Source organism: Phascolarctos cinereus, unplaced genomic scaffold (assembly GCF_003287225.1).
Source record: "Phascolarctos cinereus isolate Bilbo 61053 unplaced genomic scaffold, phaCin_HiC Scaffold_3;HRSCAF=262, whole genome shotgun sequence".
Classification (NCBI taxonomy): domain Eukaryota; kingdom Metazoa; phylum Chordata; class Mammalia; order Diprotodontia; family Phascolarctidae; genus Phascolarctos; species Phascolarctos cinereus.
This window is the reverse complement of record NW_027555736.1, coordinates 254,163,182-254,179,442: the sequence shown is the minus strand read 5'-3', so window position 1 is coordinate 254,179,442 and position 16,261 is coordinate 254,163,182. Positions and strand designations below refer to the sequence as shown.

General features: G+C 39.8%; 1 protein-coding gene and 1 pseudogene across 2 annotated transcripts in view; one reads left to right on the top strand and one right to left on the bottom strand.

The window, feature by feature from the left end:
• Window positions 1-690: 690 nt before the first annotated feature.
• On the bottom strand, window positions 691-15,954 carry LOC110220642 (dolichyl pyrophosphate Man9GlcNAc2 alpha-1,3-glucosyltransferase-like; annotated as a pseudogene).
• Window positions 15,837-16,261, top strand: part of EAPP (E2F associated phosphoprotein) — a 35,006-nt gene continuing 34,581 nt past the window's right edge. For both annotated transcript variants that reach the window (XM_021004695.2, XM_021004694.2), the window contains exon 1: window positions 15,837-16,026. In XM_021004695.2, coding sequence (XP_020860354.1) covers window positions 15,953-16,026 — 74 coding nt within the window. In that variant the 5' untranslated portion in view covers window positions 15,837-15,952. The remainder of the gene's footprint in view (window positions 16,027-16,261) is intronic.

Genomic DNA, 16,261 nt, shown 5'->3' with positions numbered 1-16,261 from the left:
GCCATAGCTAAATAAACAACTAGAAAAAACAATTTTAATTGTACTTTAGTTGTATGGATGTTTTTTGTTTGTTTGTTTTTTGAGGCTTAGGCTTCTGATTTCATGGATTTCATTGTTCTCACTGTGGAAACTCCACCAACGCTGATGTGCAACCCATCTTTACCTTGAGATCTTAGAAGGTTGCCTGGGGACACAATAAGAGGTCAGGTAATTTGCCCAAAGTCACATGGCCAGTATATGTCTCAGAGAAGACATCCCAACTTCAGAGCCAGCCTCTAATCCACTCCTCCATACTGCCTCTTCTGTTTGAGATATTAATACAATATTCACCAACCTTTTTTCTAAAATACATGATTCTCAGCAGAATTTCATTTGTGGACAGCACAAATTAGTGAAATTTCACACACATTTTAAAAGTTATCTAGATTTGCTACTTATTTGAGGACAATTATTTGATTTTCTAGTGGGCAACTAGGTGGCACAATAGATAGAGTACTGGACCTGGAGTCAGGAAGACTTGAGTTCAAATAATACCTCAGACATTTACTAGCTGTGTGACCCTAAGCAAATCATTTAACCCTGTTTGCCTCAGTTCCTCATCTATAAAATGAGCTGGAGAAAGAAATGGCAAACCACTCTAGAATCTTTGCCAAGACAACCCCAAATAGGGTCATGGAGAGTCAGACATGACTAACAAAACAAGAAGTTGATTTTCATCTGGTTTCTCCCTGTTCTGTAATCCCATATAACTCCAGCATCAAGAAAAAATACATCAAGAAAAGGAGAAAATGCAAACAGAAAACAAGACACACTAGCCTGGGAAAGATGTCCAGCAGCTTATGTGCAGGCTCCACATTGATGTTCATCAGAGTAAACTCATTATTGAGATTAGAAAACAACTTTTCACCCACTTAGCAGGAACCTTCAAATCGGGGATATGCCTCTGAACAGAAAAAGACAATTATTTTAATTGAAGTTCTTCTTCAAATACGTTTTCAAATTTTGAAAAAGAAGTTGTACAGGCACACTGGGGCTATCACTAGCCTATTTTTTAAAAGAAGAAGATGCATGCTAAAAGTGGATACAACTATTGACATAAAAGATATTTCATTTAGAATTAAGCAGACTTGTATTGAGACCAAAAGAATGGATTTTTCATGTACTTGGAAGGAGAATAAGAAAAATGACAATGTACAGCTAACTGAAGTATATTTAAAGCTTCTGAGACCAGGCTGAAGGGTTAATCTTATACACACAGAAAGCAGGCTCAGGAATTTGTAAAAGCAAAGCTGACTATCAACAGAGTGAGAGGTGAGAGGTGAGAGAAGGTCTTTTACCTTCAGAAGAACATTGAGACAATACCAAATATTGGCAATGCTGTCCTCAAATAATATGCAATCAACTGGGAAGTCTTCTTACTATTTGCAAGGTTTCTTCCACTTCTGTGAAGAATTGCAGCCAGCAAAGGAAATAACCACTGTAAAAATCAGTTTAACGAGCAGTAACAACCCCTAGCAAAAGCAAAAGAATGGCAAAGTTCCATTTATTTACAGCTAAGCAAAATGCCAATGACCCTAGGATGTCTTAGTTACAAGACAGGCGAAGAACATAAAGCCAAGCTGAGAGTCACAGAATCATATTGAAAATGTCCGTACTCAATCAGAAGAAGGCCTGGAAATGCCCTTGCAAGAAATAGAAGAAGGCCTGGAAAAGCTCTCACAAGCTTCATTTTGGATGAAGGTTGTTTTTTTTTTCCTTTTAAATAAAAATAGTATAGAACAACTGAAGGTATGTAAATCATTAGACTGACAATAAAAGCTGTTGTACATATGTAATTAACATCTGTTGAATACTCTCCTAGCCCTATGATGTGTGTAGTGAAGAATTAATTTTAACGCTGTCATTTGATTATTAATATAAATTTGTAATATTCTCTTCTCTGTCAAAAGGCTATCTCTTACACCAGCTTAAAGAAGTGGCCAACTCTAGCTAAGGAATGTCATCGTATTAAGTGTATTCTCAAGGCATCTGCTGATTAACTAGGTTGGTCTGGGCCCAGCTCAACTGGAAACTTGAGTTCTGTTTGCTAGAGTTTTGAGTTTTGAGACTCATGATCTAGCCTCATTCCTCAGCTGAACTCCCACTTTGACCATGAAGAAATGGGGAGGGGATGAGGGCTCTTAGCCCACTTCCTCATCAAATGTCAGGGTCACTTTTCTCTTGTCAAGGGAGTTTTCAGTAATTTACCATCAGCAAAACAGACTGATGTGATAGTCTCCCTTGGCATTTTTGGTTACCTAGAGAAACCACTGACCATCAATTTATTGATTATTGGCTAGCCTAATTAATAAATTGATTGTTGATGCCCAGAAACTTTGTCTCAAAAATTTTACCTGCCACAAGAGCAATACAGCCTGGATTGATAGGTTCTGCAAGATAGGCACATAAAAGACTGGGTAAAAGACTCATGATGGAAAATGCTATCCACATCTAGAGAAAGAATTATGTAGTCTGAATGCAGATCGAAGCATACTATTTTCTTTTTTTCTTCTTTGTGGTTTTTCTCTTTTGTAATGATTCTTCTTTCCCAACATGACTAATGTGGAAATATGTTTAATATGAAAAAAAGATTATGGTAAGCTGTAAGAAGTAGATAATCTAGTCCCCAGTACCATAAATTTTTATCACTGCTATTGAAGTACCATTGCTTGACTGGTAAATTAAAAGTAATTTCTCTCCAGTGCCTCTGATCTTCACAAACTCCAAACGTAGGAGGTTTTCCAGATTCTGAGTAATAATTCAGAGAGACTGTCCACCAGACTTCTTGTCCATTGAGGACCACAATGATCATCAATAGCCATTCTTCCATAATTTCTCTTCCCTCAGGCTACACACAAAGAAAAAATTTTCAGGCGCTTTTAAGATGTCTGCTTTCAAAAAGGCACACTTTATTCCCTTCAAAACTCTGCTTGATCAGATAAAAATATCAATATTCAAGGTGTTATCGCTTCTCTGCCATTGAGAATTTCAGCCAACTTTAAGGGATGCCAGGCTTTTAAGTGTGAAATCAAAAAATGGTTATCTGTTATATCAATGCAAGAAGGATCCCCTGGTACTCTTAGTGTTCCCACTTGTCCTAGGCTTCCTGTACAGTGCTCAGAAAAAAATCTTTTTGGTAGCTGAATCCAGGATAGACTGGAGGCAAACAGACTGAGTAGCAAGCTATTGCAGTACTCTAAGCATAAGGTAATGTGGGCCTGCACTAGAATGGTGGCAGTATCAGAGCAGAGAATAAGGTATATTTGAAAGATATGGCAAAGGTGAAACCAATAGCCCATGGCAACAGATTGGCTATGGGGAATGAGAGATAGTGAGGAGTTCAGGATAGTTCCCAGGTTGTGGGAGCATACTGGGAGGATAGTGTTGTCCCCCACAGTAATAGGGAAGGTAGGAAGGAAAGATTTAAGGACAAAGAAAATGAGTTTGAAGAGGTCTTCACCAACATTGGGGCATTGCTATTGTTAACCCTCCTCTCCATTCACCCCAGAAAAAAACACCCTTGTAACAAATAATCATAGTCAAGAAAAATGAATCCACAGAGCTGCTGCATTCAAAATTGTATGTTTCTTCATTGTGTGTCCATCACTTCTCTGTCAAGAAGTGGGTAGGTCCTCTGGAGACATGATTGGTCATTGCTTGATCAGAGTTCTAAGTTGATTTTCTTTACAATATTATTCTTGTATGAATTGTTCTCCTGGTTCTGCTCATATCACCCCACATCATTTCATAGTATCCAGGATTCTCCAAAATCTTCCCTTTCAAAATTTTTTTAAAGTGCAATAATACTCCATTAACTCATATATCACAATTTGTTCACCCATTCCTTAGTTGTCTAAGAGGCCAGCTAAAGCTGCCCCTTAGATGATGATGATGATGATGATGATGATGATGATGATGATGATGATGATTCTTCATCATCATCATCATCATTTCTTATAGCACAATACTATTTCATTACATTCATATGTCATATTCACAATTATGATTACTATCTGTGTCTTTCTCTCCATCCTTTTCCCCGTTTATGTTTTTCTTTCTCCTTTCTCCTTTTCCTTCCTCACTAATGTTTTCCTTTTGACCACCGCCTCCCTCAGTCCCACCTCCCTTCTATTAGCCCTCTCCCTTTTCTTCCTTTTTACCCTTACTACTTCTTCCCTGCCTTTCATCCTCCCTCCCTTTTCTTTCTCCTTTTCCATCCTACTGCCTATAGAGCATGTTAGATTTCTACACCTAACCGATTATTTTATTCCCTTCTTGAGCCAAATCTGATGAGAGTAAGGTTCAAACAATCTCATCTCCCTCCTTCTTTCCCTCTGCTGTAACAGGTTTTTGTGCCTCTTCCTGTGATGTAATTTACCCTTATGTGCCTCCTCCTTTCCTTTTCTTAGTTAAATCAGATTATTCCACTTACTTGGATCCATTTAACCCAGTTGATTAGACATTTTTCACCATTACATCAAAGTCAACATGATGTAATAACAATACAGTTCTCAAAAGTTACAAATGTCAGGGGGCAGCTAGGTGGTGCAGTGGATAGAGCACTGGCTTTGAAGTCAGGAGGACCTGAGTTCAAATTTGACCTCAAACCAAACACTTGACACTTACTAACTGTGTGACCCTGGGCAAGTCACTTAACCCCAATTGCCTAAAAGCAAAAAAAACAAACAAAGAGTTACAAGTGTCATCTTCCCTTGTAGGGATGTTAAACAGTTTGCCCTTATTAATAACTTGTTTCTTTCTATTTTCTATTTTTTCATTCTTTTGTTTTTGTTTGACAGATTCTTGCTCTCTCATAGAATCATTAGCTTCCATCTGCCCAATTCTAATTTTTAACAAATTGTTTACTTCTATTAGATTTTGTACCTCCTTCCCCATTTGGCCAAATGTATTTTTTTAGGGACTTGTTTTCTTCAGTGTACTTTTTTTCCAATTGGCCAATTGTATTTTTTAAGGACTTGTTTTCTACAGTTAATTTTTGTCCTTCCTTTTCTTTTCCCAAGCTATTGACTCTCTCTTGCATACCTCTCATTTCTTTTCCCATTTTTTCTTCTACCTCTCTCATTTGACTTTTAAAATCCTTCTTGAGATCTTCTAAGAAGGCTTTTTGAGCTTCAGATCAGTTTGTATTCCCTTTTGAGGTTCCAGATGTGGGTTTGTTGACAATGTTGTCCTCTTCCGAATTTCTGCCTTGATCTTCACTGTTCCCATGAAAAAGAATCTATGGTACGTTTCTTTTTGCTCATGGTGTTTGCTTATTTCCTGGCCTTTAAAGAGATTGAGCTCTCCTGCTGGGGAGCAGAGGGTACTGAACCAAGCTTCTTGTGTTGGAGCCCAGGGCCTGGTCACTGGCTTTGTGTGCTGAGGCCTCCAGTGTTGGCAGTTGGAGGCTACAGGATTCTGGCAGCTTACCTGGTGTTGGGCTGAAATCAGCAACACTGGAACTCTTGGGGTAGGATTGGGTAGTGTGGCTCCTGGAGTTTTCCTGCTCCCCGTGCCTTTCCTTCCTTTCGCCTTCTTCAGCTCTTTGCAGATGGATGTTGTAGGGTGTTTATCCACTTGGGGCCACTTGGAGCACTGCTTCCCTTAGTTTTGCTGAGGCACTGGGAGACTTGGTTGCTGTAGAATGCCCAGGCACGTGGTAGTTTTCCAAGCTGGTTTCCACTGGTTCCCCCACTCTCAGTGAGGCATTCGGGAGTCCAGGTGTTGGTGTTTGCCTACTCCACCACCTGGGCTTCAGGATCTCCTCCTGGTGTGCTAAGGTGGGGCTTTCCACTAGCTTGCTGGGACACCTCCGGTTCTGTACTGCTCCCCTTCCCCCAGGGTAAGAGGGGCCTTTCCCATTAATCCCTCAGGCTGCCTGGGCTACTGGACTACTGCACCCTATCTTTCTTCTGGTTCAGCTATTCCAGTGTTTTTCATGGGGTGATATTTTCTGGGCTCCCAGGTGTTAATAAGGAAGGGTAAGAGTGAATTACTTCTTACTCCTCCATCCTGGCTCCTGGAAGCGGAAGTCCCTGGAACCCAAAGTTTTAAAACCAAATGTTAAAAATTGTTTTTACATGCAACTGGGAAATATGACATATGGGCAATGGAGTATGGAAATCTATCCTGCCCTACAGGAAAATAGCAGGGGGAGGGGATAAGAGAAGGCAAGGTGATAGAAGGAAGGACAGATCAGGGGAAGGGGTATTCAGAATGCATGCCATTTTGGGGTAGGGGGAGAGGAGAGATGGGGAGAATATTTGGAACTCAAGATCCTGTGGAAGTGAATGTTGAAAACTAAAAATAAATTTTAAAAAATAAAAGCTAATGGATTAATCAGTACAACAAAATGAAAAAAAAAAGACTGAATAAGAAAACAAAACACTACAACCTGTTGCTTATAAGAAATGCATTTCAAAAACAAAGATTTACACAAAATAAAAACTGAAATGGGAAAAAATGTACTATTCATCAAGTGAATCCAAAACAGTAAGACTTGACATCATGCTAACACATGAAACAAGGTTTTATTTCAAAATGAAAAGGGACAAAAAAAATACATTATGATGCAAGGAACCATAGACCACAAACCAATATCAGTAAGACACTTATATACTTCAAATGCTTTATGATCCAAATTCATAAAAGAAACATTAACAAGAGGATATAGACAGTAACACAGTAGAGACAAGAGACTTCAGTAACCTGTTCTCAGTTTTGGTAAGTCTAACACGGATAAATAAAAGGGAAAATATGGAACTCACTAAAATGCTCAAGAAACTAGTTAAAATACTTAAGACATGTTCAATATGTGACTGCAAAAGAACATTCATATTTCTCAGAATCACATAGAATTTTGACAAAAATTAACCATGTATTAGGGCACAAAGATATTGCAAAAAAAAAACATCTAAAAAGGCAGAAATAGTTAAAACAGCCTTTGCAAATCATAAAATAATAAGGCAATAGACACAGACTCAGATGGAAACAATGAAAATTGTAAACAATGTGTGGGTCAAAGAATAAGAGGAAAAAATCATTATATAAAAGAAAATTATAATGATGAAACAACATACTAAGATTTTTAGGAAACAGTTACAGCAATCCTTGGGAAACAAGCATATCTTTTCACAATACATTAACAAAATAGAAGAAAAAAAAGGATTCAATAACTGAATCTGCATTTTTTTTTAATTTGAAAGCTAACAAATAAAACAAACCTGAAATAAACACAAAAGAGGAGATATTAAAATCAGAAATAGATACATAGGAAATAAATATATCCATAGAAATGATATACTAAAAGCTAGTTTTTTGAAAAGACTAATAAAATTAATAAACTCTTAGTTAACTTTAATTAAAAAAGAAGATAGGAGAAAATCAAGTCAATAAGATATTAGTGTTATTCATGAGAACCAACCCCAAAATCTGACATCCTTTTTAGAAAGAAATTTAGTTAAGTCTTTTGGTAGAGGAGAGTTAGCCAGAAAAGAGATATGACTCCTTCTCAGGCTCTGGAAGTTTTACGTTGTGTGGGATTTACACCCCATTTGTTATTGTTGTTCAATCATTCAGTCATGTCTAACTCTGTATGATCCCATGGACTAAAAAACCATGGGATTTTCTTGGCAAAGACGTTGGAGTGGTTTGCCATTTCCTGGTCCGGTGAATTAAGGCAAACAGAGGTTAAGTGACTTGCAGAAGGTCACACACCTGGTTTCTGGGAGCCTATTTCAACTCAGGTTCTCCTGATTCCAGGCTCAGCAACTCTATCCCCTGAGCCGTCTCGCTGCCTTGAACCTCACATACACAGTTCAGTTTTGCTGAGAGAGCAACTCAAAAGCAAGGTACACTGAGACAGATATTCAAAAATATTTGGGAGAAGCCAAAAAGCACAAAAGAACCTAAAACACAAGCTTGGGTGGACCCCAAAACAAGTCCTGGACGTGTCAACTCAAGGTGGATCCAGGATCTGAGTAAACCCCCAAATCCTTGTAGCCATCTCCAGCAATCCTAGAGAGTTATTGGAGTCTGGTGACGTTCCAGGTTTGAACAACCTTTTATTAAATAACGTTGAATATAAAAGATAAAAATTGTTTTTCTAAACAATATAACAAATCATTTTGCTCACAATTTTCTCATTTGGGGCTTTTCCAAGTCTAATATTCTCATAATAACTAAAGCATAATAGCAGAAGCAAAACACTGAGTTAAGGTATCAAAGGGAGTTCATTAAAATTAAAAAAAAAACTTGAATCAACGGAATCATCCTCCTTATTATCTATCGTGTCTAAAGCTTGATATAATTCATTTAAGAAGAGATAGGAATGAAATTGGTAACAAATTTTCCCAATGCCTCATGGTCAGAGGATCAATCTAAGTAAATTTCAGGGGCTATAAGTCAGAGGATTTAAATTTATACTAGGACACAAATGCATTCTGGCCATGAGTATCAAAAAAAATTGTAATTCCTCATTTTCTTCAAGTTCATAAAAGTTGAAAAACTTTAGTTTAGCAGAGTTATAATCTCACTTTATTAAATAGAATCTATAGGTTTAAATCAGACAGTTTAAGTGAGATTAAACTTCATTTAGAGGGTTCACAATGGACCAGTTAGGAGAAGAGATTTGCATATCACTAAGATAACCAAGAAAACTCAGTGACAGGAAACAGTTAACTAGGGTGATAATTAAATCATTTTGGGAAGCTTCAAACTTTTCTTTGGCTTCTATGTGAGGAATATCAAAAAGTTAACATTGTTATTCCATAAGTCAAGTTTTGGTAAGGTAAAGTTGATATATACAGAGAACACTGAAAGATGTAAAGTGAAATCTTTTATGTATGTGAGTCCTGGTAAATCTCTGTTGCTTATTACAGCTCCGAGAGAGTAAAATGAACTGCATCTGGCTCTAAACTGTGATTAGTGAAACTTGCTGTTTGAGATAAAAGGCTCTTGGGACTGTAACTAATTTTGTTTTGAGTTTGAATTTGGGTATAGTTCTCTGTATTAAACCAGAATCTGAGAGAAATGCCACAAGCTACTCAAAGGGAATGTGATCCTGTACTGTGAACAGATGGAGGTCTACATTTGGGAAAAAGCCATGAGGACAATCTAAACCTCAATAATCTAGGATGGGATCCGCCTGGCACAGTTTCCCCATTTGTGTTCCTCTGAAAAAGAATGTTTCCCACTTTACTATTCCTGAGTCTGGCGATGATGTGAAATTGATACTGCATGATTGGAGAGCTGTGACTCTTATCTGAATTCAAACAGAGCTAAGGATGTTCTATCTTGTCATAGTATGTCACATATCCCTGCCTTTTCCTTTTATAGCAGATTTCTATGATCAGAGCAAGTGGTCAGTAAAAGACATGAGCACAATGTAAGTATGTGAGATCTTGCTGTTTTGATCTGAATTTGTAGTCATCCCATGGCCTAAGTAAGAGTAAAATCTGTGTTTGAATTTATCATATGTAAAAGATTCAATTTCTGAGGTATCTCGTCTAGAGGATAAACAAGTTTGTGGAACAAGATTGTATATCTATTCAGTTGTGAGGTTAAAGTTAGGAACCTCTTTTGTTTAAGGCAATTTTTGCAAGAAACCCCCTCCCTAATGTAACCACCTCAGAGATCTTTGCCACCCCTTTGCCTTTTGTACTGGCCCCTCCTTTATGGGAAAATTTTTCTATCTCAACACCCTGCTTCTCAATGGGGAATTATTCCCTTGCTTGAGAGACAAGCTCTGTAGCCACTGTACAGGTAAAGACCCTTGCTAGGGGAGGGATTGTAAATGTCTCTGCTGGTCTCTTGACTTGTACTACCTATAAGGATGCCTACAGTGATGAGTGTCCCTAGAATTTCACCTCTGCCATCTCTACCACCTGTTTTGAGGGAACACTCCCTACTTGTACCTATGACTGAATTCCTCTTGCCACTCTCCTAGTAGATACTCCTTATTTAACCTTCTTTTCCCAGTTGACACACAATGCTACAGCCCCCTTCTAGCTATAACACTCTTGTTGATCTTTTGAAAGTTTCTCTCTTACCTGGAATATTGGCGTGTAATCATACTGATCTATGGGGCAGCCATGCTCAGTACCTTTGACAAACAGGCCCCATCTGTACCCCTAAGGGATATTCCTTCCTTTGTGGAATGGGTAGGCCAGGTGATGAGGATTCTTAGGAAGATGTAAAGCAAAATGCCACTACTTGGCAGGACCCTAGGACTTGTTCTGGACACCCAGTGTTTAACACCTTATAAGGATTTTGGTGTGTGCTCCCTTGGATTTTTGGCACCACCTCTGACCATTTTCAATCTTACTAAACCCAGCACCTCCACCCTGAAAAGAGTAAAGCATAGGTTCTGGGACAATGTTCTCTGGTACCTTAAAAAGGGAGCAGATGGGGCAGATAGATGGCACAATGGATAGAGCACTGGCCCTGAAGTCAGGAGGACCTGAGTTCAAATCGGGCCTCAGACCAAACACTTGACACTCACTAGCTGTGTGACCCTGGGCAAGTCACTTACCCCAATTGCCTTAAAAAAAAAAAAGGGAGCAGAGTAGCTCATGCCTTGGTATGGACACTTACAAGATGAGTTCATTCTTTCAAACCTGACAAGGACCATTCACCAATTGGCAAATGACACAGCTTATAGTCTCCAGGACATTCAGCAATCTCTGGATTCCCTGGCAAATGTGGTCCTGGATAATCAGATGGCTTTGGATTATCTATTTGCTTAGTGGAGGTGTCTGTGCCCTGGCAAACACCTCCTGCTGGATGTATATTAACAACTCTCAACAGGTGGTGCTTTGTACTGAAAGTATGCTAGAGAAAGCCACCTGGATGTGAGACATCCATGAAAACCTTAGTACACCAGGGCGATCCTCTTCTTAGGGATCCTGGCTTCTTTCTATGTTAACCCATATACTTGTTCCACTCCTGATTATATTCCTTTTACTTCTTTTTGGACCTTGTCTGCTTAATTTTCTTATCAGATTTGTCTCCTTTAGGCTCAGTGCCCTCCATTTCCAAATGACTGCTCAGGTTGGGTACCAACCTTTGTCTGAGACCACAACCCATCACCCTCTGGACCTGGCATCTGCCAAGTTCTGGACACTGGCTAAAGCACCAACCCCTTGAATGGAGGGACCCTGCAAGACTGGGACAGCTCTATACCCAGTCCCAGCAGGAAGCAGTTTCAGAAGCTGAGACCTTCATCCCTTACCCCAAAAGATTTTGGGTCTCATCTGTTTAAGGGGATAATGATGGGGTGCTTAGGTGGTTGTACTGGAACCCCGATTCCATAACCATGTTTCTCCCTAGCCTCAGAAACACTATCCCTGGCAGTTTCTCCCCAACCCAAGGACACTGTGCCTAGCAATTACTCATGAGTGGGCCCCAGTTACAAACTGCACCCGAAGGAATTATTAGTTTGAACTGTCTTTTCACTGGGTCATCAAGATATTCTTACCCACTGGACTATCTATACTACCACCTAACTTCATTGTCTACATCTTGGATTCCTCATCATCTGTATTCTAGACCTAAGACATATGCATACTCCCTACATCTATCTTGTCAAACAAGACATTGAATGGTGCTGGACAACTCTCAGTTACCCCTGACCTCTAGTTAACTTAGTGAGTTAGCAGGCCTAAAACTATACCTCCGTGTGGCCCCCCCCTTGTCGGCTTTTCCTAGTGAACTCTGGGTAAAATGCCTGCACAGTAGATACAAAAAGTACATGTTCCTTTAAGAACTGACCACTCTTTAACCACTCCCTAATCCTCCCCTGAATTACCTAATTAGCATATTTGACACATTTTATTATAATTTATCCCATATAAGCTTTAACTGTTCCCCTCTAAAGTCACAGGTTCCTTAAGAATCCTTGCCTGCTATATAGCATAACAATAAACGTTTTGCCAACTTGACTTAAAGAACACTTGAGTCTGTGAATTCATTCCAGCTGATCCTGTCCTGTACTCCAGTTTCAGGACCTCTCAACCCACAGACTGTAAGGGGGTCAGAAGGTATCCCTTTGCTGGCCCTAGGAGCAAGATTCTGTTGTATTGCCCATACTTGGATCTGGTCATAGTACTGGGTTTCAGTACCAGGGTGAGGAGGAGCTTGCAGCTACAGGTGAGCTGAGACCCTGGTCACAGTTAGAGAGTGGAAAAGAGTATTTGTGGTCCCTCACAGACCACAGCACAAGCCAGGAGAGTAGTAAACACTCCTCTCCCTAGATCATACCTTGGAAGAATCAAAAACTTACAGGTTCCCAGAATTATCTCTGAAAACAGCTGTACAAAAAACCTGAAGGGATCTAAGACATCTCCAAAGGACTCGTGATGGAAAACGTTATCCACATCCAAAGAAAGAACTATGGAGTTTGAATGCAGATCAGAGCATACTATTTGCTATTTTTTTCCTCTTCTCTTGAGTTTTGTTTCCTTTTTCTGGTGTTTCTTCCTATTGGTTCTAATTCTTACTTACAACATCACTAATGTGAAAATATGTTTAATAGGAATGTATATGTATAGCCTATATCAGATTGTGTGCTGTCTTGGGGAGGGTGGTGGGAAGGAAAGGGGAGAAAAATTTTCAACTCAAAAGCATATGGAAGTGATTGTTGATAAATCAAAATAAATTAATTTTTAAAAAATAATTTTCTTTTCCTAGAAGCCATCTTTGGCACACTCCTGTAAGTATGGAGCATAGTAGAGCTGCCTATGAGATTGATATGAAGACCAGGTGGAGAAGGAACATGCAGTCTTAGGAGATGCATCACACTGTTTTTCTGGATGAAGACAGGAATCTGACCTAATTCTGTTGAGTGCCTACTATGAACTCTAAGTGTCTATGTGTGGGCTAGAAGTATTGGCCCTTGGAATGTAAAAGATCAGTTCCACTGCCCATTGTGAAAGAGCCAATCATGTCAGAAATGGATCTGAGCCCACATGCAGAACAGTATAAAAGGTCTCACCTCTTAGGGCTCCTCAGTCCACCTGACTCCTTGGGGACCTCCTCTCGTCATCCATCCAAGAAGGTAGGTATCTCCTGGCAGTGGAATGGACAGGAGGGAGAACAATCATTGCTTCTTCAGAAGGAGGTGGAAGGTCTTGGAGGATGGGACAGAGAGGAGATGCCAAATCTAAAAGCTGGGATGTGCGGAAGCACTCAAGAAGGAAAAACATCAAGACAAGAAAAGAATGGAGTTTGAATACAGATTGAAGCATACTATTTGCTATTTTTTTTCTTCTGTTTTATTTTGTTTCCTCTTTCTGGTGGTTCCTGCTATTGGTTCTAATTCTTACTTACAACAATACTAATGTGAAAATATGTTTAATAGCAATGTATGGATGGCCTATATCAGATTGGTCACCATCTTGGGGAGGGAGGGGGAGAAAATTGAAAACTCAAAAGCTTATGGAAGTGATTGTTGATAAATCAAAATAAATTAATTAAAAAAAGAAAGAAAAGAAAAACAAAAACAAAAACCTGAAGGTTGGGACAGTGCCCCCTCCACTCTGGAAGCAGAGCCTCATTTTAGCAGAGAGTTAAAAATCAAGAACAAGGCTGGAAAAATGAGCAAACAGAAGCAAGCAGAAGAATCCTGACTATAGAAAGTTACTATGGTGACAGAGAAGATCAAAACACAAACTAAGAAGAAAAAGAGGTACAAAAGAACCAGAGAGTGAAAGAGAAAATGAAAGAATCCACCTATCACCTCCTGAAAGAAACCCCAAAATAAAAATTCCCAGGAATATTATAGCCAAATTCCAGAAATCCCAGGTCAAGGAGAAAATATTGCAAGCATCCAAAAATAAACAATTCAAATACTGTGGAGCCAACATCAGGATAACACAAGATTTAGCAGTTCTACAATAAGGGATCAGATTGGACTATGCTATTCCAGAGGACAAAAGAGCTAAGATTACAAGCAAGAATCACCTCTCCAGAAAAACTCAGTATAATCCTTCAGGGGGAAAAAATGGACATTCAATTAAGCATTCAAGCATTCCTAATGAAAAGAGCTGAATAGAAAATTTGGCTTTCAAATATAAGACTCCAGAGAAGCATAAAAGTAAACAGAAAAGGGAAATCACAAGGGATTCAATAAGTTTAGACTGTTTACATTCCTACACAGGAAGATGATACTTGTAACTCACAGGAATTTTCTCATTATGAGGGCAGTTAGAAGGAGCAGATATAGACAGAGGACATGGATGTGAGTTGATTATGATGGGATGATTATCTAAAAAAATCAAATTAAGGGGTGAAAAAGAGGGATGAACTGGAAGAAGGATAAGGGGAGAGGTAGAACTGGGTAAATTATCTGCCATAAAAGAAGCATGAAAAAGCTTTTACAGTGTAGGGGAAGATGGGAGTGGTGTGTGGGAGGGGTCAGCGGTTTTGCGAACCTTACTCTCATCAGAATTGGCTCAAAGAGGGAATAACATATATTACAATTGTGTATAGAAATCCATCTTACCACACATGAAAGTAGGAGGGGAAGGGAATAAGGCAGGGAATAAGGGGGGCTGCTAGAAGAGGAGGCAGATTTGGGGAGGCAAAAGTCAGACGCAAAACCTTTCCAAGAATACACAGGGTAAAAGGAGAGAGTTGGGAAAATACGATGAAGGGAAATACATAATAATCATAACTGAAAAAATTTTATAGCAAGTTTCTCTGATAAAGACCTCATTTCTCAAAAATATAGAGAACTGGGAAATAACAAAAGGCAGTTTTCAGATGAAATAACCAAGCTATCATAGTCATATGAAAAAAATGCTCTGAATCACTATTGATTAGAGAAATGCAAATTAAAACTACTCTGAGCTACTACCCCTACCTATCAGATTGGCTAATATGACAGAAAAGGAAAATGACAAATGTTGGAGAGGATGGGGGAAAATTGAGACACTAATGCACCATTGGTGAAGTTGTATACTGAGTCAACCATTCTGCGGAACAATTTGGAACTGTACCCAAAGGATTATAAAACCATTACCCTTTGACCAAGCAATACCAATACTAGGTCTGTATCCCAAAGAGATAGAAAACAAAAGGGAAAAGGACTTATATGTACAAAGATATTTATAGCAGCAGATATTTATAGTGACAAAGAATTGGAAATTGAGGGGATATCTATCAATTGAGGAACGGCTAAACAAGCTGTTGTATATGATTGTGATGGAGTACTATTGTGCTAGAAGAAATGACAAGCAGGATGTTCTCAGAAAAAGCCGGAAAGATCGATGCAGAATGAAATGAGCAGAACCAGTAATACTGTGTAATGAGCAACCCTAAATGACTTAGCTATTCTCAGCAATACAATGATCTGGGAGAATCCTGAAGGCCTTAAGGTGAAAAATGCATCTACAGAGAAAGAACTGATGGAGTCTGAATGCACACAGAAGCATACTTTTTATTTTTTTTGTTGGTATTTTTGTCTGTGTTTTCTTTCACAACGTGACTCACATGGAAATATGTTTTGCATGACTGCACATATATGGCCTACATTATCTCGACGCGGGGGGAGAGTAAGGGGAGGGAGAGAATCAAAAATTTTTTCTAAAAATCCGAATGTTAAAAAAAATTGTTGTAACATATAATGGGGAAAAATAAAATGTTCATTTAAAAAAAACACATTCCTCTTACGGTGCTGGAGCTGCACCTCTGCAGCTACTGTTATAAGACCCTGATGCTCCACTATGCGCCACCTCCCCGCCCCGCCCCGCCCCGCCTCTCCCCTCCCGTCCCCTCCCCTCCCCCCCCTTTCCTGGAAGCTCTCTGCGCAAGCGCAGTAGCAAGGAAGCGGAAGTGCCGCTAACGGCTGCTGTTACAAAGTCCTAAGTTGTGGCTTCGGTCGGAGGGCCTGTGCTGGGCCCCCGGGCCGCTCGTCATGAACCGGCTTTCTGAAGATGATGACCCGTATGTAGTTGAAGAGCCCAGCGACGAGGAACCAGCTCTGAGCAGGTAGGCCTGGCGCGGGGCCTGCTCAGCGCGGCCAGGACACCCCCGACTTCTCCGGTAATCGGGGTTGGGCTTTCCAGCGTCTGTCCGCTCCCGGAGCGGCCCGGGATAAAGCAGGAAGGCTTGATGTCGGAGAAATGGAGCCTCGGGAGGGAAAAGGAGCTCCCCCTCCTGGAGGCCTCCAGGCAGAGGCCGGGAGTGCGCCGAGCTTGGGAGCGCGCCTTGAGCAGTAGCCCCG